The sequence below is a fragment of the Theropithecus gelada genome, chromosome 19 (genome assembly GCF_003255815.1).
Source record: "Theropithecus gelada isolate Dixy chromosome 19, Tgel_1.0, whole genome shotgun sequence".
Lineage (NCBI taxonomy): Eukaryota > Metazoa > Chordata > Mammalia > Primates > Cercopithecidae > Theropithecus > Theropithecus gelada.
In genome coordinates this window covers 7,830,401-7,858,058 of record NC_037687.1, presented here as the reverse complement: position 1 = coordinate 7,858,058, position 27,658 = coordinate 7,830,401, and the positions used below count along the sequence as shown (strand labels likewise).

At 57.2% G+C, this 27,658-nt stretch overlaps 1 protein-coding gene across 3 annotated transcripts in view; it reads right to left on the bottom strand.

Annotated features, from left to right (window-relative positions):
- Window positions 1–26,664, bottom strand: part of EVI5L (ecotropic viral integration site 5 like) — a 32,848-nt gene extending 6,184 nt beyond the window's left edge. Inside the window, exons 1-13 of one of the 3 annotated variants that reach the window (XM_025368966.1) lie at window positions 26,504–26,664; window positions 12,482–12,665; window positions 11,260–11,449; window positions 10,174–10,398; window positions 9,989–10,063; window positions 9,237–9,362; window positions 7,526–7,669; window positions 7,333–7,422; window positions 5,968–6,065; window positions 5,818–5,878; window positions 3,086–3,139; window positions 2,079–2,111; window positions 610–750 (exon numbers count right to left, since the gene is read on the bottom strand). In XM_025368966.1, the coding sequence (XP_025224751.1) occupies window positions 610–750; window positions 2,079–2,111; window positions 3,086–3,139; window positions 5,818–5,878; window positions 5,968–6,065; window positions 7,333–7,422; window positions 7,526–7,669; window positions 9,237–9,362; window positions 9,989–10,063; window positions 10,174–10,398; window positions 11,260–11,449; window positions 12,482–12,618 (1,374 nt within the window). In that variant the 5' untranslated portion in view covers window positions 12,619–12,665; window positions 26,504–26,664. The remainder of the gene's footprint in view (window positions 1–609; window positions 751–2,078; window positions 2,112–3,085; window positions 3,140–5,817; window positions 5,879–5,967; window positions 6,066–7,332; window positions 7,423–7,525; window positions 7,670–9,236; window positions 9,363–9,988; window positions 10,064–10,173; window positions 10,399–11,259; window positions 11,450–12,481; window positions 12,666–26,503) is intronic. The other 2 variants (XM_025368967.1, XM_025368968.1) reach the window with 2 other exon arrangements.
- Between the last annotated feature and the right edge of the window lie 994 nt (window positions 26,665–27,658).

Here is a 27,658-nt window from a genome sequence, read left to right as displayed (position 1 = left end):
GAGATTACAGCTGTGAGCCACTGTGCCAGGTCGCAGTTAGGTTCTAAAAGCTTTCAGGAGAAGCAGATTTTGCGGCGGGGGGGGGGCCCAGCTCATGCGCCTGCCCATGATGGGATCCAAAGTTCATGGCCCACAAGACACTCAGGGTGCCCCCTCAGCCCCACCCTGCCGGCTCAGAGCTCCCCAAACAGTCCTGGACTGCCCTGCTCCCATTCTTCATGGCTGGCCCCCTGGGGACACTCAACAATTCTTCAGACTCTGGGGAGAGGCAAGGGCCTTGGTAAGCAGTCATAGCCCTGTCTGCTGCCTGTGACATGGAGGGAACCTTGCAGGGATAGCCCGATCTTCAGAGGTCTCCCTGCTGAGGCTGGGGGGTTGGGAAGTCAGACACTGCAGACACCCTACGAGGTGGCAAGAAATGGGAATCAGGATGTCGCAGAATGTGGAGTTGCTGGGGGAGAATCTGCGCTTGTCTCTGGGTTCCCCTTACCCCAGAAAGGAACAGGAGGGCCAGGCGCTGAGGCCCGCAGATCTGAGCCCTGAAAGAAAACTGTGGGGCGGGGGCGCGGGGCGTGGCCCCGCTCAGCAGCCCCGCACACCCGCCTGTACCTGCTGCTCCTGCAGCTGCCGGATGGTGCTCTGTGCCTTCTGCAGGTCCTCGGCCGCCGAGCTACACTGCTGCCGCACCACCGCCAGCTCCCGCTTGATGACGTAGTTCTCTTCTGCCTCCTGCGCCCGTGTCACTTGCCCCTGGGCACAGCAAGGATGGGGGCGGGGAGGGGGAGGCCGTGACCCTCGGCTCCCACCCAAGGCCCTGCCTCCCGCCACAGGGGGAGGCCCAGAGAGTGGAGGTGGGTGGAAGTGAGGTGGGGGGCCTCCCGTACTCAGAGCCTGGGATGGGCGTCCCACTGGGCCTGGGGACGTGGGTGGGTGACAGGCAGGAATAGAACACCTGGAGGAGCCTGGGAGGAACAGAGCTAGCCCTGGGCTTGGAAAGCTCAATCTCCTTCCCCACTCTGGCTCTCGGTCTCTGCCCCAGTTGGGGTCCTTATCCAGAGGCACAGCGAGGCCACCTGTGCCTATTCGTGCCAGACTCTGCCAGTGAGGGTGAGGATCTGGGGACAGCCAAGGCCCCAGCAGGACAGGACTGGACTCCCAGGGGGCATCTTCTCCAGTCCTGGGCTCTGGGGCCTCCACCTGCCTGGGGCTAAGACCCCCTTTTTTTCCCCCACCTCATCTTCGTCCACTACCCAACTTGGGCCCCCCATTCCAGGCTCAAAGCCACCAGGTGGCGGGTGGCAGCTTCCAGATAAAGCCATTCAAGATGAGGTGGCAGCAGGAGCAGGTGAGCTAGAGAAGATGGTAGCAGGCATTGCAGGTAGGAGCAGAGAGGAGCAGCGTGAGGGCCGGGGCGCGTGTGTGCATGTGTGTGTGTGCGTGTGTTGTGCGTGTGTTGTGCGTGTGTGTGCATATGTGTGCGCGTGTGTGCGCGTGTGTGTACGTGTGTTGTGCGTCTGTGTGCGTGCGTGTTGTGTGTTGTGCGTGTGTGTGCGTGTGTGCATGTGTGTGTGCGTGTTGTGCGTGTGTGCATGTGTGTGTGCGTGTGTTGTGCGTGTGTGCATGTGTGTGCATGCTTGTGTGCGTGTGTTGTGCATGTGTGTGTGCGCGTGTTGTGCGTGCGTGCGCATGCGTGTGTGTGTGTGTGCGCGCGTTGTGCGTGTGTGTGTGACCGCAGCACTGCACACACCAGGGCCTTATGTAAATATGCTTTTAGGTTCCCCAGCCCTCCTGGGTCCCCACCCTGTGTCGCCTGGAGGAAGCTTTCTGTACATGCGTGTAGACATTCACACCCAAACGCACTCACAGACAGCCCCTCCACACACACACTTCTCCCCACTTCACATGCCCCGCCCACCGGGAAGCCTCTGTGTCCCCCAGAAGCGGTCCCCAGCTGCCCCATGCATGGCGCCAGGCCTGCCCGCAGAATGGTAGGGAAGAGGCGGTTACTGGCTGTCGTGTGCAGGGTGCAGGGAAGGGGCCAGGAAGGAATCCGGAGAGGGGATAAAAAGCTACAGTACCTGGATTAACCTATCAGCCAGAGCAGCGCTCTCCTACCCGGCGAAGGGGATTCCCAGCGACAGGGGGAGGAGGCAGAGCGGAAGGCGCGGGGACAGGAGAGGGGAGACAGACAAGAACCACTTGTCACTAACGCAGTGGACTATCTCTAGAAGCGGGGGAGAGAGGAGGGAAGACCAGAGAACCAGCAGGAGAGGACCGGGAGGAAGAACAAAGCTAGAGCCAGTTCCGTCCTGGAGAGGGATTCGGTGTGCGTGGGGAGGTCGGGGGTGCCCGCGGCTGCGGGGGAGGCCGCAGGGCTGGGAAACCCACTGTCTCACTCTCCACGGCCAGCCAGGCTGCGGCTGGCTGCAAAACTGTGGGCTGGGAGGGGCGGAGGGAATTTCGGCTTCGTGCAGACCTCCCGGATAGTGGGAGAGGAGTGGGGTGCGTTTTAATTTTAAGGCAGAACAAGGCTTTGGGGTGAGGGCAGTCAAATACGGTTGCCGACCCACTTCCTGTGGCCAGTGGAGGGTCAAGTAAGGACGAATGAGGAGCAGGAAGTGGGGGCTTCCGGGGCTGGGGCTCAGTGAGTCCCCGATTCCACCCCCCTAACATGTTGGGGCGCAGAATCCGGGCTGTGGCTCCCCACCATGGCGCCACGCTTCTCCTCCACTGCGTTTCCTTTCCTTTCTTTTGAGGGCGAGACTTCCAAATTACAGGGTGCGGTGCCTTGTGGCCCAATTACGGGGCTCATCCACCAAAGCGGCAGTTCTCCCTCCTCCTCACCCCTCCCCATCCGCGCAGCCGGGGAGGGTGCGGAACACAAATGTATTCCCGTGGCTGCAGGCCACTGGGTTGTAACTCGCCCCTACTCCAGGATTAATCACAATACGAGTCGCCCCCAGTTCTACGGCACTCCAAATCGGGTTCAGGTCGGGTCCTGGGGCAGGAGGGTAGGGCTGCTTAGTCCTCCAGAGAGGAAAAGACTTGGAGGAGTCAGTCCCAGGTTGGTGGCCACGCCCCTCACCTTCTCCAGGGTTTCAATCCGCTGTTTCAGGAGCCGGTTCTCCGTCCGAAGCCTCTATGGGAGTGGGGGGAGATCACGTCATAGGCCGCCCCCCACACCTGTCTACACACACCCCTCATTCAACCCACTGCGGGGTCAGTCCCCTTAGGGCCAGGCCACTTTTCCGGGCAGGGTGTAGCCAGCATCTTACGTTCTGGGTCAGCGATTTCAGAAAACAGGGCCAATTCCTGTCCAGACTGGCTTTATTACAAAATAAATAAATAAATAAAGTTTTAAAAGAAACCTGGGTTCAGTAAAAATAACGTGAGTCCCTTCGTGGCCATGTGTGTGTTTGGGGGCCAGTCAGTACCCACAACCGCTCAGAAGACTCCATCCCACAGGTGGGTCAGTCTGCCCAGGGTTGTGGGGGAATCAGTGGGGGAAGCAGCTGTGGAGTAGCCCCCACCCACCCCTCGCTGCTTTGCCTCAAGCACCCGGGTTCAATTCCGGGGGCAGGCTCCTCTTTGAGTCTGGGTCCAGCCTGCTGATCACGCATCCTTCCTCGACAACTACATTCCCGTGACTTGCCGAGAGCAACCTGTTCCCAGTGGTTTTTGCCTGTTCCCTGGCTGGGGTTTAGAAGACGTTTCCCTTGCTCTTGCCTTCCATTCTGTGCTGATGGATTTTGGCTAGATATTTGCAGTTTTAGGCCAGGTGCAGTGGCTCACGCCTGTAATCTCAGCACTTTGGGAGGCTGAGGCAGGCAGATCACCTGAGGTCAGGAGTTCGAGACCAGCCTCTACTAAAAACACAAAAAGTAGCCAGGAGTGGTGGCGCATGCCTGTAATCCCAGCTATTGGGGAGGCTGAGGCAAGAGAATCACTTGAACTTGGGAGGTGGGGGTTGCAGTAAGCTGAGATCACATCACTGCACTGCAGCCTGAGTGACAGAGCAAGACTCCATCTCCAAAAAAAAAAGAAAAAGAAAAAGATATTTGCACTTTAGGTTCCCCAGGTCTCTCTGGGGAGCAGGTGAGGTTTGCAAACGAGTTGAATCTCAACTGTACCTGCGCCCCCTTGCTTGATACGAAGGTGGTACAGAAATTGTTTGGATTGGCAGGTGAGTGAGGGTCCTGCCACACTGCAGGTCACACAGAATATTTCCTGGGTTTCTTCTGGGGAGAAAAGGTGATGGAAACACCTAGAATATTCCCAGGAAGCAAATGCAGTCAGACAGAACCGCAGACTTGACAGCCATGGATGCATGTCATGTGGGGAAACTGAGTCAGAGGGGGGCAGGGCATTGCTCTAGTTCCTCAGTTCGGCTGGGTCAGAGCTATTTCAGGCACAGGTCTCTGGTCCTCATAGCAATCTGGAGCCCTGATCCCTGGCCCCTGGGTTTCCCTGTCATCTCTCTGGCTTCAACCCATTATAGCACCAAGCACAGCCATCCCTGCAGGAGCTGGGCGTGCCTTTTGTATTTATTTCTATATTTTTGTAGAGACGGGGTATTGCTATGTTGCCCAGACTGGTCTCCAACTCCTGGCCTCAAGCCACCCTCCCACCTTGGCCTCCCAAAATGTTGGTATTACAGGTGTGAGCCACTGTGCCTGCTGGAGCTGGATTTCGGTCCTTGTCTGTTGGACTCCAGTGTTAGCCACTGTGTGGCTCTGCCCCTGAACAGCATGGAGCCAGGCTGTGTTGGGTTTGTGTGTGTCCATTCCTATCACTGGGGCGTCCTCAGTCTCAGCTGTGACTTTGGCACACAGCAGGTGCTCAATAAATGTTTTTTTTCTTTCTTTTTTTTTTGAGATGGAGTCTTGCTCTGTCGCCCAGGCTGGAGTGCAGTGGCGCAATCTAGGCTCACTGCAACCTCCACCTCCCAGGTTCACACCATTCTCCTGCCTCAGCCTCCCGAGTAGCCGGGATTACAGGTGTGCGCCACCACGCCCGGCTAATTTTTGTATTTTTAATAGAGACGGGTTTCACCGTATTAGTCAGGCTGGTCTTGAACTCCTGACCCCCAGAGATCCACCTGCCTCCCCCTCCCAAAGTGCTGGGATTACATGCATGAGCCATTGCACCCGGCAATAAATGCTTGTTGAGTAAATAACTAAAATCACGTGAAAAGGGAATAACGCGCAAGGAAGGAGAGAGCAGCTTTGCACACTCAGGAAACCCCCTGACCTGGCAGGGCTGGCGGGCCAGATGCCCCAGGAACCAGGGGCCCCAGGTGAGTGCCCACGCCCTGCCCTACACACCCTGGTGTCTGGGCCCTGCGTGCTCCATCTTTCCCCATAAGGCGGTCCCCTGAGGGGGTCCTCCACTGCAACCTTCTTGAAATTCCTCCAGCCCCCAAGGCACGCTGCTGCCCTGGGCCTGTAGCCCTGGACACCCTGGGCCCGGAGCCGCTGCCCAGGTCAGCCTTGCCCACCGCGCACATCCTTGTCCAGAGCATTTAGAGTCCACACTCTAGTTCAGTGGTTTATTGATTGCTTCCCCATGACTCTGGACGGCCCAGCAGGGCAGGGACCTTGACAGTCTTGGTTACCGCGGCGTCAGGCGGGGGAGGCGCTCACAGCTGGCCTAACAGGTGAAGGACGGCGCAGGTAGGCCGAGGCCTGTCCGCCAAGGACGGCCGAGTCCGCCTGTGCGCTAGGAAGGCCCGCCCCCTAGCGGCTGATCTTAAAGTACGGAGGGCAGCCCCCAAGGGCCTCCCATGCCTGTCCCCGCCCCCCGGGTCCCTGGACTCACTTTGATCTCGATCTGCTCCTCCATCTCCTTGCTCTTCATGGCTGCGTACTCCTTCTCCAGCCTGCAGAGTGGGAGGGCCCCATGGTTACTGTCATGCCCTCGGGGGTCCCCCCTTCCCACCAGCACCCTGGTTGCCCAGCAGGCACCGACCTCTTCATCTTCTTGGGGTTGTACTTGACCTGGTAGGCTTTGAGGACCAGCTTGTCCGGGCAGCTGTCGAACTGGTGGGGGATCACTCTCTGGAAGTACTGTGGGGACACAGCCGGTCACCAGGTCACCAAGATGCAGGCCCTGACCACTGGGGACCGCCCGAGCCCTACTGCCCTGGAGGGGGGCAGGAACCAGTCTGCCCAGGATGTCGCCATGTCCTCAACGCCGTGTCCTCAGTGTTTGAGGAGCACCGGAAAGACTGAGCGTGAGGGGAGGGAATGGGGGGCTGCCTGCAGCCAAAGCCTTAGTTTCCAGAAGAAAAGCAGGCAGATGCTGGATGTGGTGGCTCACGCCTATAATCCCAAAGGTTTGAGAGGCTGAGGTGGGGGAAATCGCCTGAGCCCAGGAGTTTGAGACCAGTGTGGGCAACATAGTGAGACCCAATCTCTAAAAAAAAAAAATAAATAAATAAATTCGCTGGGCGTGGTGGTGTGCACCTGTGGTTCCAGCTACTCAGCAGGCTGAGGTGGGAGGATTGCTTGAGCCCAGGAGGTGGAGGCTGCAGGGAGCTAGGACTGCACCACTGCACTTCTAGAGCAACTCCTAGGCCACAGAGCAACTCCGACTTTAAAAAAAAAAAGAAAGAAAGAAAGAAGAAAAAGGAAAAGAGAAAAGCAGGCCAAGGAGGCTCTCCTGGGAGTGAAGGCTGAGGGTCGGGGGGTCTGACACAGGGGACCTTCGTGGGGGAAGGAGGACGGGCATGCTGGGGGCCTTGGGCCTGTGCAAAGGGTTAAGGTAAGCGGGTGGGGGACACGGCTCCCGCACCCGGCCCAGCTGGCCCCCTCTGGCAGCTGTGGACAATGCCTGCCCGTGTTCACGGACACAACCGTGGCCTTTGTGCATTCTTCCCTGAAGCACCAGCTGGAGGACGCTGGGAGGAGGCAGGGGCCTGCACAGCAGAGAAGTGGCGGTGGGAGGCAGGCTGGCCAGCAGCAGGGCCTCCAGGCAGGCCAGGCCGAGGCGGGGCAAGGCGTGAGGCTGCCTAGACCCCTGCACTCCCTCTTGTGCCCTCACCAGGCCGGGGGGCAGGGTGGGGATGCCCTCATGGTCAGCCAGACTCATGACCTGCCATCAGGCTTCGGGGAACCTGCAGGGTTGGGGCAGGAGGTGGGCAGTGGGGCTCCCAGGGCTCAGCCTCCTCAGGGAGACCTCAGGGGAACAGAGTGGATGGAAACAGATCAGGGAGGTCAGGCACGCCACCTTCCACCCTCGAAGCCAGGCCCTCTCTGTCACTTGCGAGGGCATCCTGTGACTCGGAGCCCCTGGTTGGGGGCAGCCCCACTGGCCCTGGCCCTCCTGGCCCACCTGGGACATCCCCTCCATGTCCAGCTGCATCAGCTCCGCCTGGTTCACCTGCAGCAGGGCGAGGCCCACTCGGAACACGATCTCTAGCCCCTGCAAAGGCAGCAAAGGCAGTGGGAGGAGGAGGGCAGGGAGGCTTCTGTTCCAGCCACCCCCAAGGGGCTCTCTTCCCTCCCCAGGCACCGTCGGTCCTCACCTCATACATGAAGATGTCGAAGACCCGGGTGGCGACAGGGAGTGGGAAGGTGGTCAGGAACAGTGTGAGGAACCAGGATGAGGCGTACATGGATGTGTGGAAGCTTTGGGAGCGGAAGTGGGTGTTGAGGTCTGGGAGCTGCTCCTGCAGGGGTGGGAGGCCAGGTGGGCACAGTGAGGGGGACGCCCTCCCACCGGGGGGTGCTGGGCCTCAGTGTCCCTGCCTCCAGGGAGCCTTCCTGGACCTGTGCTGGGCAGCCCGAGGCTCCCTTCCTGGTGTGCCCTCAGCAATCTGTCTGGGGGAGGCCGAAGCACCCCAGAGCTTTGAGCAGCATGGGGTGGGGACAAGCAGGGATGGCAAGAGCTGTAGCCGCCTGTGTGTGTTGGGGGCCCACCCTGGGTAGGCAATGCCCTTGTGGCAGCTCATGGGGTCCTCACGACAGCCTGAGAGGGTGTGTCTGAGGCTGGGGGAGTTGGATCACTCCTCACAGACACCCTGAGAGCCAGAGGTGGAGCATGGGCAGGTGAAAGCCCCTGGCCCTGGGGGGAGCTCCCCCTCACCTTGTTACATGACCTGCCAGTTGCTGTACCTCCCTCGGGCCACAGCATAAAGCTTTGTGCAAGCTGTGTTGGATTGGCCTGAACTCTAGACAGCCGGAAAGTGGCAGATGGCTGGGGAAACTGAGGCTGAAGAAGGCATTAGGATCCTGGGCTTCCTCCCAGTGCCGGGGGCTCTCTGCACCCTCAGTTTGCAAGCTTGGCTGTGGGAGGGCTCTGCTACCCAGCCTGGGGTGGGGTGGCACCTTCTCTGCAGCCCAGGCCTCCTGCTTGTGGCACTGCCAGGCCCCCTTAGGCTACAGCACTGCCCATGCTCCAGGCCCAGGGAGTGGGGCTGTCACATCCAGAGATGACTGCACAGCCCCACCTGCCATGGCAGCAGAGGCAGGCCGGTGTGTGTAGTGTGCACGCGGATGTGTATATGTCCGCGCACAGCCTTGGCGGCTCTGTCTGCCAGCCAGGAGCAGGCCCTGCGGGGGCTGCTATTTATAAACAGATGTCTGTGGCTCTCTGGTAATCAGGCAGGCAGACAACACTTTCCCTCCTTCCACCACACTCTGGAGCAGACAGGGAGGTGGCCGCGGCTCTGCCCGATGTGAGCCTGCCCCACCCCTCTGCCTCAGCGGCCCTGGGAGCCCCCCTTCAGTGGCGGCTCTCCTGTCCCTCCAAGCATCCTTCAGGGCAGTGAGGCATGGGGAGAGGAGTGCCTTTTGGAGTTGGAACATCCAGGTGTGATTTCACAGCTTAGAATTTTCAGTCCAAGAGATGCCCGGGTACGGCCCGGGGTGCCAGCCCTGCCCTCCGGTAGTTCTGCTCCCCCGTGACCCTGCTCATCTGTGGCCCTGCCCACTTGTGGCCTTGCCCTCCTGCGGCCCTGCTCATCTGTGACCCTGCCCTCCTGCGGCCTTGCCCTCCTGCGGCCCTGCTCACCTGTGGCCCTGCCCTCCTGCGGCCCTGCTCCCCTGCGGCCCTGCCCTCCTGCGGCCCTGCCCACCTGTGGCCCTGCTCCCCTGCGGCCCTGCCCACCTGTGGCCCTGCTCCCCTGCGGCCCTGCCCACCTGTGGCCCTGCTCACCTGCGGCCCTGCCCACCTGTGGCCCTGCTCACCTGCGGCCCTGCCCACCTGTGGCCCTACTCACCTGTGGCCCTGCTCACCTGCAGCATGTACTCGAACTGATAGATGCAGAGCCCAAGCTCAGCCATGCTGGGCTTGAAGAGCTCCCGCAGCCGGTACTCCTGCATCAGCCGCACGAACACACAGAAGGCCTCCTCTTCGGGCATCTGGGGGGATGGGCAGGTGGGAGGGCTCAGGGCAGTGGGGAGGAGCGTCTCGCTGCTCATCAGCGCCCTGGGGTAAGGGGCCTGTGTCCATGTTGGTATCTGGCTCCCTAGATCCTCACAACGCACTGCTGGTCCCTGTGTCCCCACTCGCTGTTTTACTGATGGAAAACCTGAAGCTGAGGTCACCTGTCAAGGGCCACTTGGCGGGAAACAGGGAAGCTGGACTTGAACCCAGGGCTGGCCACTGCCAGTACCCACCTGGTTAGGACATCTCCTGTCCACTCCCAGCTGCGTCCTCTCTCCCTGTCCTAAGCCCCCCAGTTTCTCTGGAGGAGAGCCCCAAGGCCCATAAACACCATGCTGGATGGCCTAAGTCCCCAGTCTGAGGTCCCTCCAAACCCTGTCTCTGTCCTGGATGGTACAGCAGACAGGACCCAACCAGACAGGTGCCACTCACTGGGCCTTGGCCTGGGGACTGGCAGAGATCACGGGTGTGGATAGAGAGGGAGGATCTGCCTCTAGCAGGACGCTGGGGGGAGGACACGCCACTTCTGTTCATCTCTTGGAGGCCGAGCCCAGCGTGGGCTGTTGTCTGGCAGGATCTCAGCCACCCCCCAGCAACCTACCTGCATGAGGAGCAGGCCCACGATGAAGGCGCTTCCCTGGCAGTAGCCCACCTCCCGGTCCACCAGCGAGTATGCCTGGAAGAGAGCGAGTCCTGAGGGCAGGGTCCCGCCGTCCAGCACAGCCGGTGAACTGGGGAACTGCTCCTTCCTTTGGGACTGAGGGAGTGGGGAGCCCTGGGCCTCACCTTCATGACATTGAAGAGGACCTCCTGGCCCAGGCTGTCCTGGCCCTTGAAGAACTCGTGTTCTGGGTAGGTGCGGGCAATGTCCCTGCGGATCAGCTTCTCGCACGGCGAGGACATCTTGAGCAGCTCAGAGTACTGGTTCTTGACTGGCATGTCCGTGGCGCTGCACAGGAGCTGCCACACGATGGCCCGGAAGTGGTGTGGGATGCCCTTGCGGATCAGCTCCTGGCCACGGGAGTGGGAAGCCGGGGCTGGACTCGGTCTCAGTGCAGCCTCCCCGTGGCCACCCAGCCCGGCTCCTCAGGCGTGGCTCGTTCAGGCCTCGAGTATGGCACAGAACTCATGGTCCCCAATCCTTTTTTTACCCCCTTTTTTTAGAGACAGGGTCTCATTCTGTCACCCAGGCTGTAGTGCACTGGTGTGAACATAGCTCACTGCAGCCTTGAACTCCTGGGCTCAAGCCATCCTCCTGCCTCAGCTTCCTGAGTAGCTGGGACTACAGGTGTGCACCACCATGCCTGGCTAGTTTTTAAACTTTTTTTTTTTTTTTTTTTGAGATGGAGTCTCACTCTGTTGCCCAGGCTGGAGTGCAGTGGCGTGACCTTGGCTCACTGTTACCTCTTGCCTCCCAGGTTCAGGTGATTCTCCTGCCTTAGCCTCCCAAGTAGCTGGGATTACAGGTGCCCACCACCACGTCCGGCTAATTTTTTGTATTTTTAGTAGAGACGGGGTTTCGCCACGTTGGCCAGGCTGGTCTTCAACTCCTGACCTCAGGTGATCCACCTGCCTCAACCTCCCAACGTACTGGGATTACAGTCGTGAGCCACTGTGCCCCCATTCTTCGTGGGCACTACAGGGCAGCAAGCACATGGGCACCTGAGGTGCAGGGCCTGTCCAGCACCACCCTCACTCACTCTCTCCTGTCCCTGTGCCCTGGCAGGACACTCTGAAAGTGCCTGCACATCTCCACTGCTGCCACTGTGCCCAGGCTGAGGCCCCACAGACCCTGGCGCTGCCCGGTGGCTGAGTGACCACACCACCCGCTCACGCCGTCGGCCCTGCCCCGCTTGCCTGGCCGTCCCCCACCTTGAGCAGCTTCTCCTTCCTGCGCCGCCACTCCTCCCACTCATTGGCGATCCGGCCCCACAGGATCCACGTGTCCTCCTCCAGGTGGCTCAGGTTGGAGGAGGCCGAGGAGCTGGACACCAGTGAGGAGCCACTGTTCCGCCGCGAGCCATTCATGGAGCGCATGGACTTAGAGTCGGCCTCCAGGAGCCTGGACAGGAAGGGCCAGCGGAGGGGCACCAGTGACTCCCTAGGGACAGGGATCCTTGGGGAACCCAACCCATCCTTCTGGGGGTCTCAGAGGACACCAGGGATTGGGTCCCTCTTGTGTTTTTTTTCTTTTTTTTGAGATAGAATCTCACTCTGTTGTCCAGGCTGGAGTGCAGTTGTGCGATCTCAGCTCACTGCAACCTCTGCCTCCTGGTTCAAGCAATTCTCCTGCCTCAGCCTCCCGAGTAGCTGGGATTCCAGGTGCATGCCACCACACCCGGCTAACTTTGTGTTTTTAGTAGATATAGGGTTTCACTATGTTGGTCAGGCTGGTCTCAAACTCCTGACCTCAGGTGATCCGCCTGCCTCGGCCCCTAAACTGCTGGGATTACAGGTGTGAGCCACTGCCCTCAGCACCCCCTTTTTTTTGAGACAGTTTCGCTTTTGCCCAGACTGGAGTGCAGTGGCGCAATCTCGGCTCACTGTAGCCTCTGCCTCCCGGGTTCAAGTGATTCTCCTGCCTCAGCCTCACAAGTAGCTGGGATTACAGGCACACACCACCACGCCTGGCTAATTTTTGTGTTTTCAGTGGAGACAGGATTTCACCATGTTGGCCAGGCTGGTCTCAAACTCCTGACCTCAGGTGATCCGCCTGCCTCGGCCTCCCAAAGTGTTGGGTGGTGTGAGCCACCACGTCCAGCCTAAAACCTGCATTTTAAACGGGTGTGGGGCCAGAGGAGGAAAGCAGGAAGGCCCCGCTCAACTTTCCCTCCAGTCCTGGCTCCATCAACCACGGGGGATCCACAGATTCACTTGACCTCCTAAACCCTCGGTCTCATCTGAACGGGGTGGGGACACGTATGTTCAGCCAGGGTTGGGGGGATGAAAGGAGGTGTCCCTCGTCCAGCATCTGGAGGTGGCTGTCACCTTGCACACACTGGGACTGGCTCTGAATGTGAGGGCACCTGGGAACTCCTGTGGGGGCCCAGGCTGCACCCCAAGATTCCACCCCATCCCCAAGTCCCCAACTCACCGGTTCTGCTCTTCGAGCTTGGCCAGCAGCTCCAGCTCATCGGGGCTAAGGTTCTCAGAGTCAGAGGTCGGGGAGCAGGTGGGGGCCGACAGGGCCTCCTGGGATGAGGAGTCGGGGCTCAGAGTGGGGCTCGCCATGGTGGGTGGGCTTGTTAGCCGTGAGCGGGGTTGGTTCACAGCTCTGTCTGGGGGCCAGAGACACGCGTGGTCGGCATTGGGTGGGTGCCCATTCCATCCTGCCTGCCCACTCTCGGGACATTTCCTCACCCTGGGCTTCCTACTTCTGGTCCACCCCAGTCTGTGCACCCCTCATCCCCATGTGCTCCAGCCCAGCTGACAGCCATGCTGCCCCTTCTGTTTGAGACCCTGGTGATTGGGATCCCTGTCTGTCTCATCAGGCCGGACGTCTGGATGGAGACGGGAGGACTGTTGCCAGGACGTGAGCTGTCCTGCTGTCCCTGGGAATGCAGGCCAAGGCTCAACTCGACACCCCTAAGGCTGGAGCAGGGCCCAGAGCGGAGGCTCCCTGTCACACGGGGCTCCACGGACCCTGCTGGGACCTCGGGGTGCAGGAGCCTCTGTTTTGCCAGCCCTTCCTAACAGCTCGGTCCCCGTCCCCTCTGCGGCCTGCCCTGGGAGTCCCACATCAGTGTCTGACTCTCCCCATCTCATCAACCAAAGTGGGCTGCTGGCACGGCCAAGAGCAATTACTCTCAACTGTTAATTGTCTGGTGCTGCCAAGGGCCGGAAGAGTCGACTCCCCTTGGGCTGGGAAGCCAGGGACGTGGCAGAGTGCTGGGAATCTGTGCCCTGGCAGACACAGAGCCAGAGCCGTGGGCGCCGATCGGTATCCAGATCTTTGCCTGCCACGTGCCAGGCGAGTCCCATGCACATCTCTCCTATCCTTTTGCCGTGTCATCTGGCCTGATCCTTCTAGGGGCTTGAAGGACACTGACCTCTTGCCTTCTGCCAGCTGGAGGAGGCAGATCAATGCCGTGTCAAAAACAAAGGCCCTGGGCTCAAATGGATCTGTGTCTGAAGCATGGCTCCCCTCCACCAGCTGTGTGACCTTGGGCCAGTCACTTGGTGTCTCTGAGCCTCCGTACGCTGAGATCATACAGGACCTAGCCTCAAGGGTGGCTGTGGAAACTGAGCATGTGACTGCACATACCGTGGTCAGAACAGAGCCTGACACTCAGCGACGGCCCCATGGACATTGGCTGTCACTGTCCATCCTGAGGCCAGGGCTCCTGGGTTCTGCTGTGGCCTGTGTGGGGACTGATGGCCAGGGGACCCCTAGCAGGGGGCCCTAGGGGAAAGGGACGGCTATGGGAGTGGAGGCAGCGGCTGGGGAGTGTTCCTTCATGCTTCTTCCTGGCGAGCCCAGGCTAGCCTCCAGCGTCTGGGAAGATGGGGATACCTAGGGTCCTGGCGGCAGGAAGGAAACCCTGCTCCCACCTCTTTATTTGCACGGCCCCTCATGCCCGCCCACTGCCCGGCACGCTCTGTAGCAGGAGTCCGCCGTGTGCCACTTAGCCCCATCTGACCTGGCTGACAGCTCCACCTACAGAAGGGGCCTCATTGGGTCCTTCGAGTGGGGATATCTGGACCCCCAGGCGGCAGGGGGACAGTGGCGGGACCACAGCAGACCACTCTATACCTGCCTGGCTACCACTGGGTCGCTGGGTACCTTCCACAGCCCAAACTCAGCCCCCAACCAAGCCCTGAGGGCCCACGGGTTGGGTGGACTTGACCTCGGCCACTGCAGTCCTCCTGGGATGGGGTTGGGGGAGGCGCGCCATTCTTTTTTCACCGCATGAGGACCAAGAACCCGCCTTCTCCAGGCCTCTGTGGCTCCCTAGGGCCGCTGGCTCTACCTTGGGACCTCAAGTGTTCCCCTAGTCTGCCGGGTGCTGAGGGTTTTGGATTTTGGGGAGCAGAAGGAACTCTCTCATTGCCAAGTGGGCCGGAGCCACCTGCCCTAAAGACCAAGCTGCTGGGCACCACCTAACCAGGAGTTAATCATTCCTCAGATGGGACAGTGGGGGCCGCTTTGGGGCCTCCCACAGAGTCAAAGTCTGCCAGGACAGAGACGGGGGCTGTGGACAAGAAGTGCTGATGAAAAGAACCTCTCGGGTGGGGGGCGGGGCTGGGAGGGCAGCTTCAGAGCAGTGAGAATGGGGAGGAGGTGGTGGAGGTGAGGCTGGAGCTTCAGAACCACAGATGGAGTTGGGGAGCAGTGAGAGCTTCAGAACCGAGGAAACCCAAGCTCAGGGCATCAACCCCACCCAATCTCTGCCGGAGCCTCGGTTTCTTTTCTTTCTTTTTTTGAGACGGAGTCTTGCTCTGTCGCCTAGGCTGGAGTGCAATGGCACAATCTTGGTTTACTGCAACCTCTGCATCCCGGGTTCACGCGATTCTCTCGCTTGATTACAGGCGTGTGCCACCACGCCCAGCTAACTTTTCTATTTTTAGTAGAGACAGGGTTTCACCATGTTGGTCAGGCTGGTCTCGAACTCCTGACCTCGTAATCTGTCCACCTCCGCCTCCCAAAGGGCTGGGATTACAGACGTGAACCACCGCGCCTGGTTGAGCCTCGGTTTCTGATTTTAAAAATCCCCAAATCCCAGAGCCGTCCACTAGCAGAGGTTGTTCAGCTATTTATCAGGAATGTGTGTGTATTTCATACAGGAAGTGAAATGTATTAAATACGCAGGGCTGAAGCTTGCAGTCTGAGAGGCAGGAACCTTCTGATCCCACCAGAACTTTCTCTCCACTCATCCCCAGACTCTCTCAGTGGAAACCATCCTTCTGAAGCGTGTGTGCATGCACAACACACATGCTCTCTTCACAGCCACCCTCACTCCCTCACGCATGTACATACATTCACACCCACCCCCACTCACATACAAACTCTCACACATACACATGCACACACTCGGATACACACATCCATGCCTATTCTCACACACGCTCACACACCTATACACACACACATGCACACATTCGACACACACACCCATGCCTATTCTCACACACGCTCACACACCTATACACACACACGCACACATTTGACACACATGTTCATCCATAGTCACACATTTACACATATGCACACATGCGGATACACGCACACCCAGTACCTTCACACACATATATGCACACATACCTGTGTGCAATACACACATACCTGTGCACATTCAAACACACACACTCAGATACACATACACCTATACACCTTCACACACACATGCACACACTTGATACACACATGCTCATGCATATTTGTGCACACACACACTCGGGTACACACACACAGTGCCTTCACACACACACGCACACACTCAATACACACATATCCATGCACATCCACACACACATGCTCACACACGAACACACTTGGATACACACACAACTATATACATTCACACACACATGCACACACTTGATACACATGCTCATGCATATTTGCACACACATGGATACACACACATCCATGTACCTTCACACAAACATGCACACATTCAGTACACACATACCCATGCATATCCACACACACACGATACATGATTCACACACACATCCATGCACACACTTGATACACACCACACACATCCACACATTTTCACACACATGCACACACTTGATACACACCCATTCACATTGACACACACATACATACACTTGATACACACACCCACATAATTCACACACATGATACACCCCACGCAATTCACACACACATGCACACACTTGATACACACATTCACACATTTTCACACACATGCACACATCTGATACATAAACACAGATTCACACATTCTCATACACGCACACACTTGTTACATACCCATGCACATTCACACATACATGTACACATGCACACACCTGGATACACACACACCCATGCACATTCACACACTCGGACGTATACATGCACACACTCAACACACACACCCATGCACATTCACACACACAGTACACACCTCATACACATGCACATGACACGCTCACACACTCAGGCATACACACATACTCTTTCACACTTCTCAACACAAAACATACTCATTGACACACACTCTCACACGAACCCACACTCAGGCACACACACATTCCCACCCATCTACACACATGCGCTCACACACACTTCCTGTGCGGAGCAGCCCTTGGCCCCTGGGAACAGAGCGGGTTTGGGGTGGAGGCGGGCTGCTGTCCTAACTCTGTGGGCGGCCCTGCACCCCACCCACGGTGCCATGACCCTCGCTGGCTCAATCACTCCTTCCTGGTGCTGACTGAGGGCCACCTGAGGGCCGGCCACTGTCTAGGCAGGAGACGTGGCGGGGAGTGAGGCAGGGGAGGTCCCATCTCCATCTCCCCATGCTGAATGGGCACAGACCTTGGCAACCCACCCACTGGCCTCTGGGTCTGGGGTCGCAGCCTCTCCATGTCCTTAATTTCAATGCTTCACCTCAACTGCTCCTCAGCCATCTGAAAGGGGGTCATGGACCCTGTCCCTGCCAGCACCCACTCCAGCCACACCTCCACAGGGCCACCCACAGCTGAGGAAGCTGAGCCAGGCCAGAGCACTGGAAAGAGGCTGTGCTCGGGGGTTGTGGGGGCCGTGGGGATGGAAAGTGCTGGAATGCTGGGCATCTTCGACTTCCCTTTCACTTTCCCTCTCGGGGGGCACTTCTGGGCACGCTTCCTCCTTCCCTAAGCCCCCTCCCACCTGGCTGACGAGGACTGGGCTCCTGGCTTCCCTCCTGCCTCTCTGGCCAGGACTTCTCAGTCTCCCATGTGGCATCTCTTCCTCCCCGAGTCCCTCCTTGGCCTTGGTCTTGATGCCCTTGGGGACCTCATTCTTGGGGCTTAAATGACCAAAGGTATGTCACCAGCTTTTCCTTTCTCTCAAGAACTGGCCAAAGTTGCCAAAGTTGCCAGAACAGCTCCATCAGCCCCTGGCCCACCCCCCATTCCATGTTCTGTGTTTCCCCCACTGGGGCAGGAATCACACCTGCCCTCTTGGAGTGTCCGGGGCAGAGAGCAAGAAACAATCACCCAGACCCTCCTTCACAGATTTAGATAAACGCTTGCAGTAAACAACACGGTAGGATGGAGAACAGTCAGGTGGTTCCTCAAAGACTTAAACACGGCCGGGCACGGTGGCTCAAGCCTGTAATCCCAACACTTTGGGAGGCCGAGACGGGCGGATCACGAGGTCAGGAGATTGAGACCATCCTGGCTAACATGGTGAAACCCCGTCTCTACTAAAAAAAATACAAAAAACTAGCCAGGCGAGGTGGCAGGCGCCTGCAGTCCCAGCTACTTGGGAGGCTGAGGCGGGAGAATGGCGTAAACCCGGGAGGCAGAGCTTGCAGTGAGCTGAGATCCGGCCACTGCACTCCAGCCTGGGCGACAGAGCAAGACTCTGTCTCAAAAAAAAAAAAAAAAAAAGACTTAAACGCACTGTCACCATGCCACTCGGCAAATCCACTCCTAGGGCTCAACGTAAGAGAATGGCAAACATCTGTTCACAGCAGCATTATTCACAACAGCCAAAAAGCAGAAACAATCCAAATGTCCATCAACAGGTGAATGGATCAAAAAAACATGGTCCACCCAGACAGTGGAATATTACTCAGCCATGAAAAGGAGTGAAGCACCGAGACAGGCCACAGCATGGATGAACCTTGAAAACAAGGTGCTCAGTGAGAGATGCCAGACACAAAAGGCCACACACTGTGTGGCTCCCTTTATACGAAATGTCCAGAATAGGCCAATCCATGGAGACAGAAAGTGGATTTGTGGTCAGCAGGGGCCAGGGGGAGAGAGGAAAGGGAAGAAACTGCTTGTAGGTACAGGTTTCTTTTTGGGGTGATAGAAATGCTCCAGGATTCGATAGTGGGGGATGGTTGCACAACACAATTGGAATAAATGCCACCAAACTGTAAGCTTTAATGGGGTGAATTTTTTTTTTTTTTTTTTTTTTTGAGATGGAGTTTTGCTTGTTGCCCAGGCTGGAGTACAATGGCAAGATCTCAGTTCACCGCAACCTCTACCTCCCAGGTTCAAGCGATTCTCCTGCCTCAGCCTCCCGAGTAGCTGGGATTACAGGCATGCGCCACCATGCCTGGCTAATTTTATATTTTTAGTACAGACAGGATTTCACCATGTTGGCCAGGCTAGTCTTGAACTCCTGACCTCAGGGGATTCACTCGCCTGGGCCTCTCAAAGTGCTGGGATTACAGGCATGAGCCACTGCGCGTGGCCTAGGTTTGCATTTTAGAAAGACCCTCCGGCCCCCCATGCGGAGATGCTCTTCAAATTCAACCCTTTTGTGACAGAAGCAGCCCCTTGTCCTACTGCGGGTACATCTATCTGGGTCCCTGGTGCCACCTGCCACCTCCACCCACCCACTCTGGCCAGGCCTGGGTGTTCTCCTGCTGCCTTCTCATGTTCTAGAGTTCAGCCAAGCCTACCACCTACACCCCATACCTCACTCCCAACTGGCCTCTGCTCTCCAGGCTGGAAGCTGCTGTCTTTTTTTTTTTTTTTTGAGACAGAGTCTTGCTCTGTTTCCCAGGCTGGAGTGCAGCGGTATGATCACAGCTCACTGTTCACTACAGCCTTGACCTCCTAGGCTCAAGTAATCTTCCCGCCTCGGCTCCTCAAAGTGCTGGGACTGTGCCCAGCTGGTTTGGCCATTCTTTCTGTGAAACCTTCTCTGTCAACCTCCGTTCTTCCAGCATCCTGGCTCACTTCTCCCCTCTCCCTCCCTGAAGACACCCACCCCCCACCTACACCCAAGTCCAATGCACAGTCTATGGCAATTATTTCTATACCTGCCTGCCTGCCTGCCCTATGGTCATGCACAATTCGAGGGCAAAAGCCTCTCTTCTTAATTCTCTATTCCAAGTCCCTAATGCACAATCTGGCATTCCATACATGCTCAACAAACGTTTGTTGAATAAAGGAAGATGAAACTTTCCATATCCCTCAGGCATTTTATTTTATTTTTGAGACAGGGGTCTCGCTCTGTTGCCCAGGCTGGTCTTGAACTCCTGGCCACAGGGGATCCTCCTGCCTCAGCCCAAGTCTATTTTAAAAATAATAATAAAGGCTGGGCATGGTGGCTCATGCCTGTAATCCCAGCACTTTGGGAGGCTGAGGGGGACAGATCACTTGAGGTCAGGAGTTTGAGACCAGCCTGGCCAACATGGTGAAACCCCATCTCTATTAAAAATACAAAAAAAAAAAAAAATTAGATGGGCATAGTGGCGCATGGCTATAATCCCAGCTACTCTGGAGGCTGAGGCAGGAGGATCGCTTGAACCCAGGAGGCGGAGGTTGTGGTGAGCTGAAATTGCACCACTGCACTCTAGCCTGGATGACAGAGTGAGAGACTCTGTCTAAAAAAAATGAAAAAAAATAAAAATAGAAATTTCTGTACAGTGTAAGCAGAAAAGCCGACGACAGCTTTAACATACAAGTACCATATGGCACAGAGAGTCCCCTGAGTAGGCTGTAGAGGAAGAAGGATTTGAACTTGGATTTCTGACTGTACAGCCTTTGCCCTAAATCCATGTGTGTGCTGCAGCTCTCTCTGTATTCTTTTGCTTTGGGAATGATACATGTATGTAACACCCCAAGTGCAGGGGTTACTCGGTGAAAACAGTCGTTATTTTTCAACAGGGAGAGAGGGCGAGTGCATATGATGCATCTTTCAGTCTGTGGCATTTTCAGAGACAGCAATGAAGACCCTGAGTTTCCTTTCAATGTTGTTTCCCTTTCTCCCCTACCCCCATTTCCTTCTTTTTTTCTTTTCTGAGACAGAGTCTTGCTCTGTTGCCCAGGCCTGAGTGCAGTGGTACAATCTCGGCTCACTGCAACCTCCGTCTCCTGGGTTCAAGCACTTCTCCTGCCTCAGCCACCTGAGTAGCTGGGATTACAGGTATATGCCACCACCCTGGTTAATTTTTGTATTTTTAGTAGAGACAAGGTTTCGTTATGTTGGGCAGGCTGGTCTCGAACTCCTGACCTCAGGTTATCCGCCCGCCTCCCAAAGTGCTGAGATTACAGGTGTGAGCCACTGTGCCCAGCCCTGCCCCCCATTTCTGATTCCTCCTCGTCTAATAATTACCAGGGACACAGACTCATTTCTGAATCTAAAGCCCAAGATGCCACGTGATCCCGATTTGTCCAGCCTGACAGACTGCTGCTGTCCTGGCTGGCTTTGACCTCTGGGGAGATGGCCCAACCTAGCACCTTAGGTCCTCTCTTCCTTGGCAAGGGGTGGGTGGACAACTGACAGGCGAGCTGCCGCTTGGATAACAAGAACAGCGGCTGGAATTCAGAGGTCCCTGCCTGATCTCTTCTTGCGCCCAGTCTAGCTGCTCCTCCACATGGTTCTGGAAGTTTCCATATCCCTGGTCTTGGAGTGTAGGTTGTTATCCCAGATCTCTTGGCTCCAGGTGAGAACTTCAGAGCTTGCAGCCTGGATTCAAATCCCTCCTCTACCCCTTTCTTTTCTTTTTTTTTTTTTTTTTTTTTGAGACGGAGTCTGGCTCTGTCGCCCGGGCTGGAGTGCAGTGGCCGGATCTCAGCTCACTGCAAGCTCTGCCCCCCGGGTTTACGCCATTCTCCTGCCTCAGCCTCCCGAGTAGCTGGGACTACAGGCGCCCGCCGCCTCGCCCGGCTAGTTTTTTGTATTTTTTAGTAGAGACGGGGTTTCACCGTGTTCGCCAGGATGGTCTCGATCTCCTGACCTCGTGATCCGCCCGTCTCGGCCTCCCAAAGTGCTGGGATTACAGGCTTGAGCCACCGCGCCCGGCCTACCCCTTTCTTTTCTTTTTCTTCTTTTGTTTTGTTTTTGAAACCAAGTCTCCCTCTGTCACCCAGGCTGGAGTGCGGTAGCACGATCTTAGCTCACTGCAGCCTCTGCCTCCTGGGTTCAAACAATTCTCCTGCCTCAGCCTCCTGAGTAGCTGGGATTACAGATGTCTGCCACCATACATGGCTAAGTTTTGTATTTTTAGTAGAGACAGGGTTTCATTGTGTTGACCAAGCTGGTCTCGAACTTCTGACCTCAGGTGATCCACCCGCCTCAGCCTCCCAAAGTGCTGGGATTACAGGCATGAACCACCGCTCCTGGCCTCCTCCACCTCTTTCTATCTTTGTGACCTTGGGTATGATGTATTTTGCCTCAATTTTTTTATTTTTATTTTTATTTTATTTTTAGAGACAGGGTCTTGTTCTGTCACCCAGGCTTCAGTATACTGGTACAATCATAGCCAACTGCAGCCTCCAACTCCTGAGCACAAGTGATCCTCCTGCCTCAGCCTCCCAAGTAGCTGGGACTGCAGACATCTGCCACTATGTCCAGCTAATTTTGTTATTATTATTATTATTTCTGCAGAGAGAGAGTCTCACTATGTTGCCCAGGTTGGTCTCAAACTCCTGGCCTCAAGTTATCTCCCTGACTCGGCCTCTCAAAGTGCTAGGATTATAGGCGTGAGTCACTGTACCTGGCATGCCTCAGTTTCTTTATCTGAAAACAGGGCTAATGACAGTAGCTACCCCAAAGTTTTTGTTGGAAGGAGTCAATGAGCTTAAACGTGTCATGTGCTTAGGACAAGCCTGACATGTGACATTTATTCCCTCCTGGATGAAAACTTCCACTAGGGCAGGGGCTGGGGCTGTCTAGCCCACTATTGGATCTTAAGAGTCTAGCAGGCATCCCATATTTGTGGGATAAATAAACCTCCTCTCTTCAACAGGCCCTCCCTTTCTGTGGTGATCCTGTTTAAAGACTAAACACAGTAAAACTAGAATCATCGTTATTGATAACAATAGCAGCAACAGCAGCAACAGCAGCACACACCTTTGGGCTAAAATCTGAGGGGCGAACCATTCTGACCCGCGGAATCCTTTCTGACCTAAAAAAATATTTTCTGTCTTGTAATCTGACCAGATTACTTTCGGCTATTATAATAGGGTCCCTTCTGGCAAACACTTCATTTTTCTTTTCTTTTTTTTTTTAATTTTTAAATTTTTAATTTATGTCTTTGAGATGGAGTATCACTCTGCCGCCCAGGCTGGAGTGCAGTGGCACGTTCTTGGCTCACTGCAAGCTCTGCCTCCGAGGTTCAAGCGATCTGGGGCTACAGGCATGCATCACCACACCCGGCTAATTTTTTATTTTTATTTTTGTATTTTTAGTAGAGACAGGGTTTCACCATGTTGGCCAGGCTGGTCTCAAACTTCTGACCTCAGGCGATCTGCCCGCCTCGGCCTCCCAAAGTGCTGGGATTACAGGTGCGCGCCACCACGCCTGGCCTCAGATTTCAATGAAACACTCTCACAAGCACATCGTGGCATGCTGAGAAATGAATGAAGGTGGGTGAGTCACGCCAATGAGGCCTTCCAAATCTCCCTCAAAAGGGTACGTCTCTTCCCTGACCCTGATGAATTGAGTTAGTTCTCTTTGACCCTGATGAGCTGAGTTAGTTCTCCTAAATTAACCTCCTTCCTTCTACTGCCCGAGCTGCTAGCATGTGTGTGCTGCAGTCTTCTCTGGGAAGGGCGGCCTTGCTGCCTTTCCAAGTTCTCCCAACTAGGGATCCCCTTTGCTGGGGAGCCCCCCACCGTGTGTGCCAAGTGTACAGATGGCATTGGGGACACAAGGGCCTGTAGTAAGACGCCCATCAAAGGAAGTGCAGGGACACACCTCCCTGAACACAGCACACTTGCTCCTGCCTCCTGGGCCTGTGTCCAAGTACTTCTGCTGCCTGGAAGACCCTTCCCTGCCACGCCTGCCTGTGACCTGGCCCCTACGTCATCCCTGCTGTGCCTTCCCCAACACCCCAGGGATGCATCAGGCTTTTTTTTCCAGGCTCCCATTGCAGCCTGCTGTACATAATTCTGTCTTATGCTCCCCGCAGCAGGCCTCAGGCCAGGATGGCAAGGGTGCGGGCTGGAATCCTGGTTCCTGCGAGTTTTGGGGAGGATTAAATGAGAAAATATGTCAATGGTGCTTGGCATGGTGCTGAGCACGTGGCGGAGGCCGTCGCATGCCAGCAAGAGGGGTTTTAGATGCAGAGCAGGGACCACATTGTACATATCTCACATTCCTTCATACCCCAACATCTGACTGCAGGCCCAGGGCTTCCCTGTAACAACTGGCATCTCTTTTCTGCAAGAGGAAATTGAAATATACATTCCTCCTCATCCCCCTGCACCTCTCAAAGCACACAAACAAAGATGCAGCTCCACGAACCCAGTCTCGGGTAAAACTGTGTTCGTATCACTGACAAGCCCTCCTCGTGGTTTCCTATAGAGTTCACAGTCATTCCCCGGGAGCCTTCCTACCCCACTGTCTCTGCACAAAATTCCACCCTGGGGAGGCTGTATAGAGTTTAGTTTCCTGTGCGTGAGAGATACCACGTGACCTTCAAGAGTCTTTTCCTCCACGCCTTCCTTCAGCAAGCGGACAGAACAAACCTCTTCCTACCCGGCGTCAGAGGTCTATGTGGGGCATCAGAGATCTATGTGGGGCCTCAGCATGGCTATCCGACAGCCCCTCATGCCCACCCCGTTCCCCGTGGTCCTCCTGGGAAGACCCTGTGTATAACCACAAATCCTGCAACAGACCGTCTCTCATCTTCATTCTACCAGCTCTGATTTGAGCTGGCTCCCTGCAATACAGTTCAGCCTTAGGAAGATGGCCACTGTCCAGCGAGGTGTCAACGAAGACCCCAGCAGGGACCTGGGTGGCCAGTGATTCACAGGAGCCCACAGGACTCCCCTCTGAGACCTTATCGTCCCCTTCCACATAGCACTTGGGGAACACACAGGGCCACACCCTAGCCTCCCTGCAGTTCCAAGTTCTGTTCTAAAAATTGAGCCGCTCTCCCGGCACCCCAGTTTCCGGATGGGGAAGTTGAGGCACTGAGCCGCATGAGCTCTTTCCCGGGGTGGTCCATAATCCGCTAGTGAATATCCACAAGGAAGCTTGGGCTTTTTATCTCAGGGTTTCCAAGCACGGTTATATTGTCAGAAGGACCCCAGACGCACGGTGCCCAGGCTGCGCGGGGCTGGACTGGCCCGGCTCCTCCTCGCCCCCTGCAGTCCTGGCCACAGTGTCGCACCAGCATCTCCTCTCCTGTCTCGTCTCATCCCTGTGCTGGGGCCAAGCCACCTGCGATCCCTTCCAAACCACCTGCCGCTGACCACAGAAACCCAGGGGAACCTACAGGTTGGACCCTGAGGCCAGAGATGGGAGTGGGGAGGGCAGTGGGACGGAGGGGAAGAGCCACATAAGACAGAAAGACAGGGACACGGGTCCTCTAGCTCAATCACAGCCCGGCGGAAGGGGAATAAAACGAAGCAGACAACTCATTCGTGTTCCACCCCAGCCTCTTCAGCACACTTTTCCCTTCTGAAAAGCTTCCTTAACAAAGAGCTGCCTGCTTCTGGCAGGCCCCAACCCGGGTCTCAAATACTGGGATAGAAAGAAGCCGTTTTGTTTTGGCCAAACACAGTGGTTGTGGGTGAAAGAACTCACTCGGGCTGTCAGGGGCCAGCTCTGAGGAGCAACCTGGACTGCACTGCTGGCTCTGCCATTTGAGGCCAGGAGGCGTGATGGGGTCAGGAGACTGGGGGCAGACTTCAGGACCAAAGCCAGGAGCTGTTGGAATCCCCTTCCTTCCCGCCAGGGGGTGGCATAAATCAGGGGGCGGGCAGTGGTTCCTGTGGGACACTAGTGTAGGAGAGAAAGTGAGCGCCCTTCCTTTTGAAAGGGCACAGCAGGGAAGGATGGATAACTTGGCAAAGGCCTGGGACAGGTTCCCACAGGGGCAGGTGCTGGGGGATTCTGGGGCCGTCACCCTCCAGGGCCCTAGTGTGGGCGCTGGCTTGGTGGGGGGCGGGGGGCAGATTGGCTTCCCAGGGTGCGGCAGACACCTCTTGGTCTCTGGAGTCTCTGCTTGAGCTGGGGGAGCTGTCGGGGGCTCTGGGAGGGCCTAGACAGGTGGGATCTGAGGGGGAGTGCAGAAGTGTTGAGTGGGTGGGGACAGGGGCAGACAGGCCTGGGGTCTGTCTTGGAGCTCTTAAGTTTTTCTGTGTGTGCTGGGGGATCTAAGTGACCCACTGTGTGCGTGTGTGTGTGAGTGCGCGCGTGTGTGTGTTTGTGGTTTTCAGAAAGATGGGTGGCTCTGGATGGGGAGTGGGGTGGTTCAGAATATCCATGGGGAGGTCTTGAGCACGGGCGGATTTTTCAGGAAGCCAGGATCCAGATGGGGCAGGATCAGTGGAGCTACCAGAGTGTGCTGGGTGGACGCCCGGGAGTGATGTTTAGGGGTGCCCTTGGGCATGGGGCAGCTGTGGTGGGAGATGGGCTTGCAGGCTGAGCTGAGGGCTGTGGGCAGGGGTAGGAAATCCGATTTACAGAGGCCAGAGAGGGGTCCTGTGGGGTCAGTATGGGAGGCGGGTAGGGCCCTGAGGCTGGTCTCCCTGGGAAGAGGTGGGGGCAGTTCTGGGCCCAAGATAGGAGGACGTGAAGTGAGGGGGTGCGGGGAGGGGGTGGCAAGTGTTGTCCACGAGGGAGGGGTCCTGAGAGATCAGGGCAGAAGGTGGACTGGGGTTCTTGGACTTGGGGGGGCTTGTGCGGGGCTGATCGGCGGAGTGGGGGGATGGGAAGCCCTGAGGGGGTTCCCGGAAAGGAGTCCTGAGGGTCACTGCAAAGGGTGGACGGGGGTCCTGGGCCTGCGGGGTCCTCACGGGGAGGGGACGGAGTGGGGGAGGGGGATCTCGCAGGAGCTCCCGGGGAGGGGTCCGGAGGGATCGGCAACGAGGGTGGGCAGGGTCCAGGGTCCCCCAAGGGTCCCGGGCTGGGGATGCCGAGGCTCCCAGCGCGGGTTCCGGGGCACAACGGCCCAAGTCGCGGTCCTGCCGGTTCCCCGCGGGCCGCATCGCGGAGCCGCCGGTCTGAGCAGGCGCCGGGGAGGCCCGGCCCGCGCCGCCCTACCTGCGCCGAGCGCGCCGCCATCGCCGTGCCGAGCCTCGCCGCCCCGGGCTGCGCCGCCGGATCCCAGCCGCGCCGTTCGCCCCGCAGCCCCGGCCCGGCCCCCTCAGCCGCCCCCCGGGACCGCGGCCGCCGCCGGCTCCGCCGCTGCCATTTCACCCGCTGACAGGAGCCGCTGCCCCGCCCCCGAGGCCCCATCCGCCAATTCACCGCCCCTAGGCGCTCTGGCTCCGCCCATCAGCCAGGAGTGACGGGGCGTCTGACCAATCTGTGACCACTCCGTGAGGCGGGCCCTGGCTACGTTCAGAAGGTTGCCGCCTCTGAGGAGAGAGCGAATTGAAATGAGGGAAGCGATGAAGGACAGGGAGCTTTACGTATCGGAATGAGAAATCCTGTTGATCAACACCTGATGAGACCAATAGCAAGGAAAGAGGGGGTGTGTCTCTGAGGAAAGGCTGCGGCCCTCAGGAACATCAGGCAGACGCGGCCAAGCGTTTGGCGCTAAGCCCCGCCCAGAGCCGGGCTTTCTGCCCAATAACGAGACGTCCCAAGACGTCCATTATTATCTGCCCCCCAAACCTGGGCCCTGGCAACTGTTGGGGGCGCTATAAAGATTGACACCTAGGGAACCAATATTACTGAAGGAGGGCGGGAAAGTGACACTCTCTGACCAATGGGTATGTGAGATTGGTGGGCGTCCTGGGTGGTGGGACTTGAGGCCTGGGTTGAATGAAATGGGGGTGGGGCTAAGAGAAGGGCGTGGCCTAGGCCAGAGATGGGGCGGGGTCACGCAAGGGAGGGGCTCGGGGGTTGGGTCTGAGAAGGGGCGTGGCCAGAAATCCTGGCGACTAAGAGGGACGTGATGGCACCGTATCCTCAAGGAGCCCAGTTCTGTGCTGGGGAGGGGGTGGTTGGGATTGGGGGGTCCCATAAAAGATTCAGGCCCGCCCCCTGTCTTACTCTAGGCCAGGTTAAGTGTCTTCTCTGAAGCTCACAGCGCCGCGTGTTCCTCCATCAAAGCTCGGATAGCGCAGTGATCATGGGGAGGGATAGGCCCTCCCATCCCCCATCCTCCCAGACTGCTAGATCCTCGGGGAGTCGGGATGCGGGGCCTAGGTCGGGTATCTTCCGGGTCCCCAGCGTAGGAACTCCTTATAA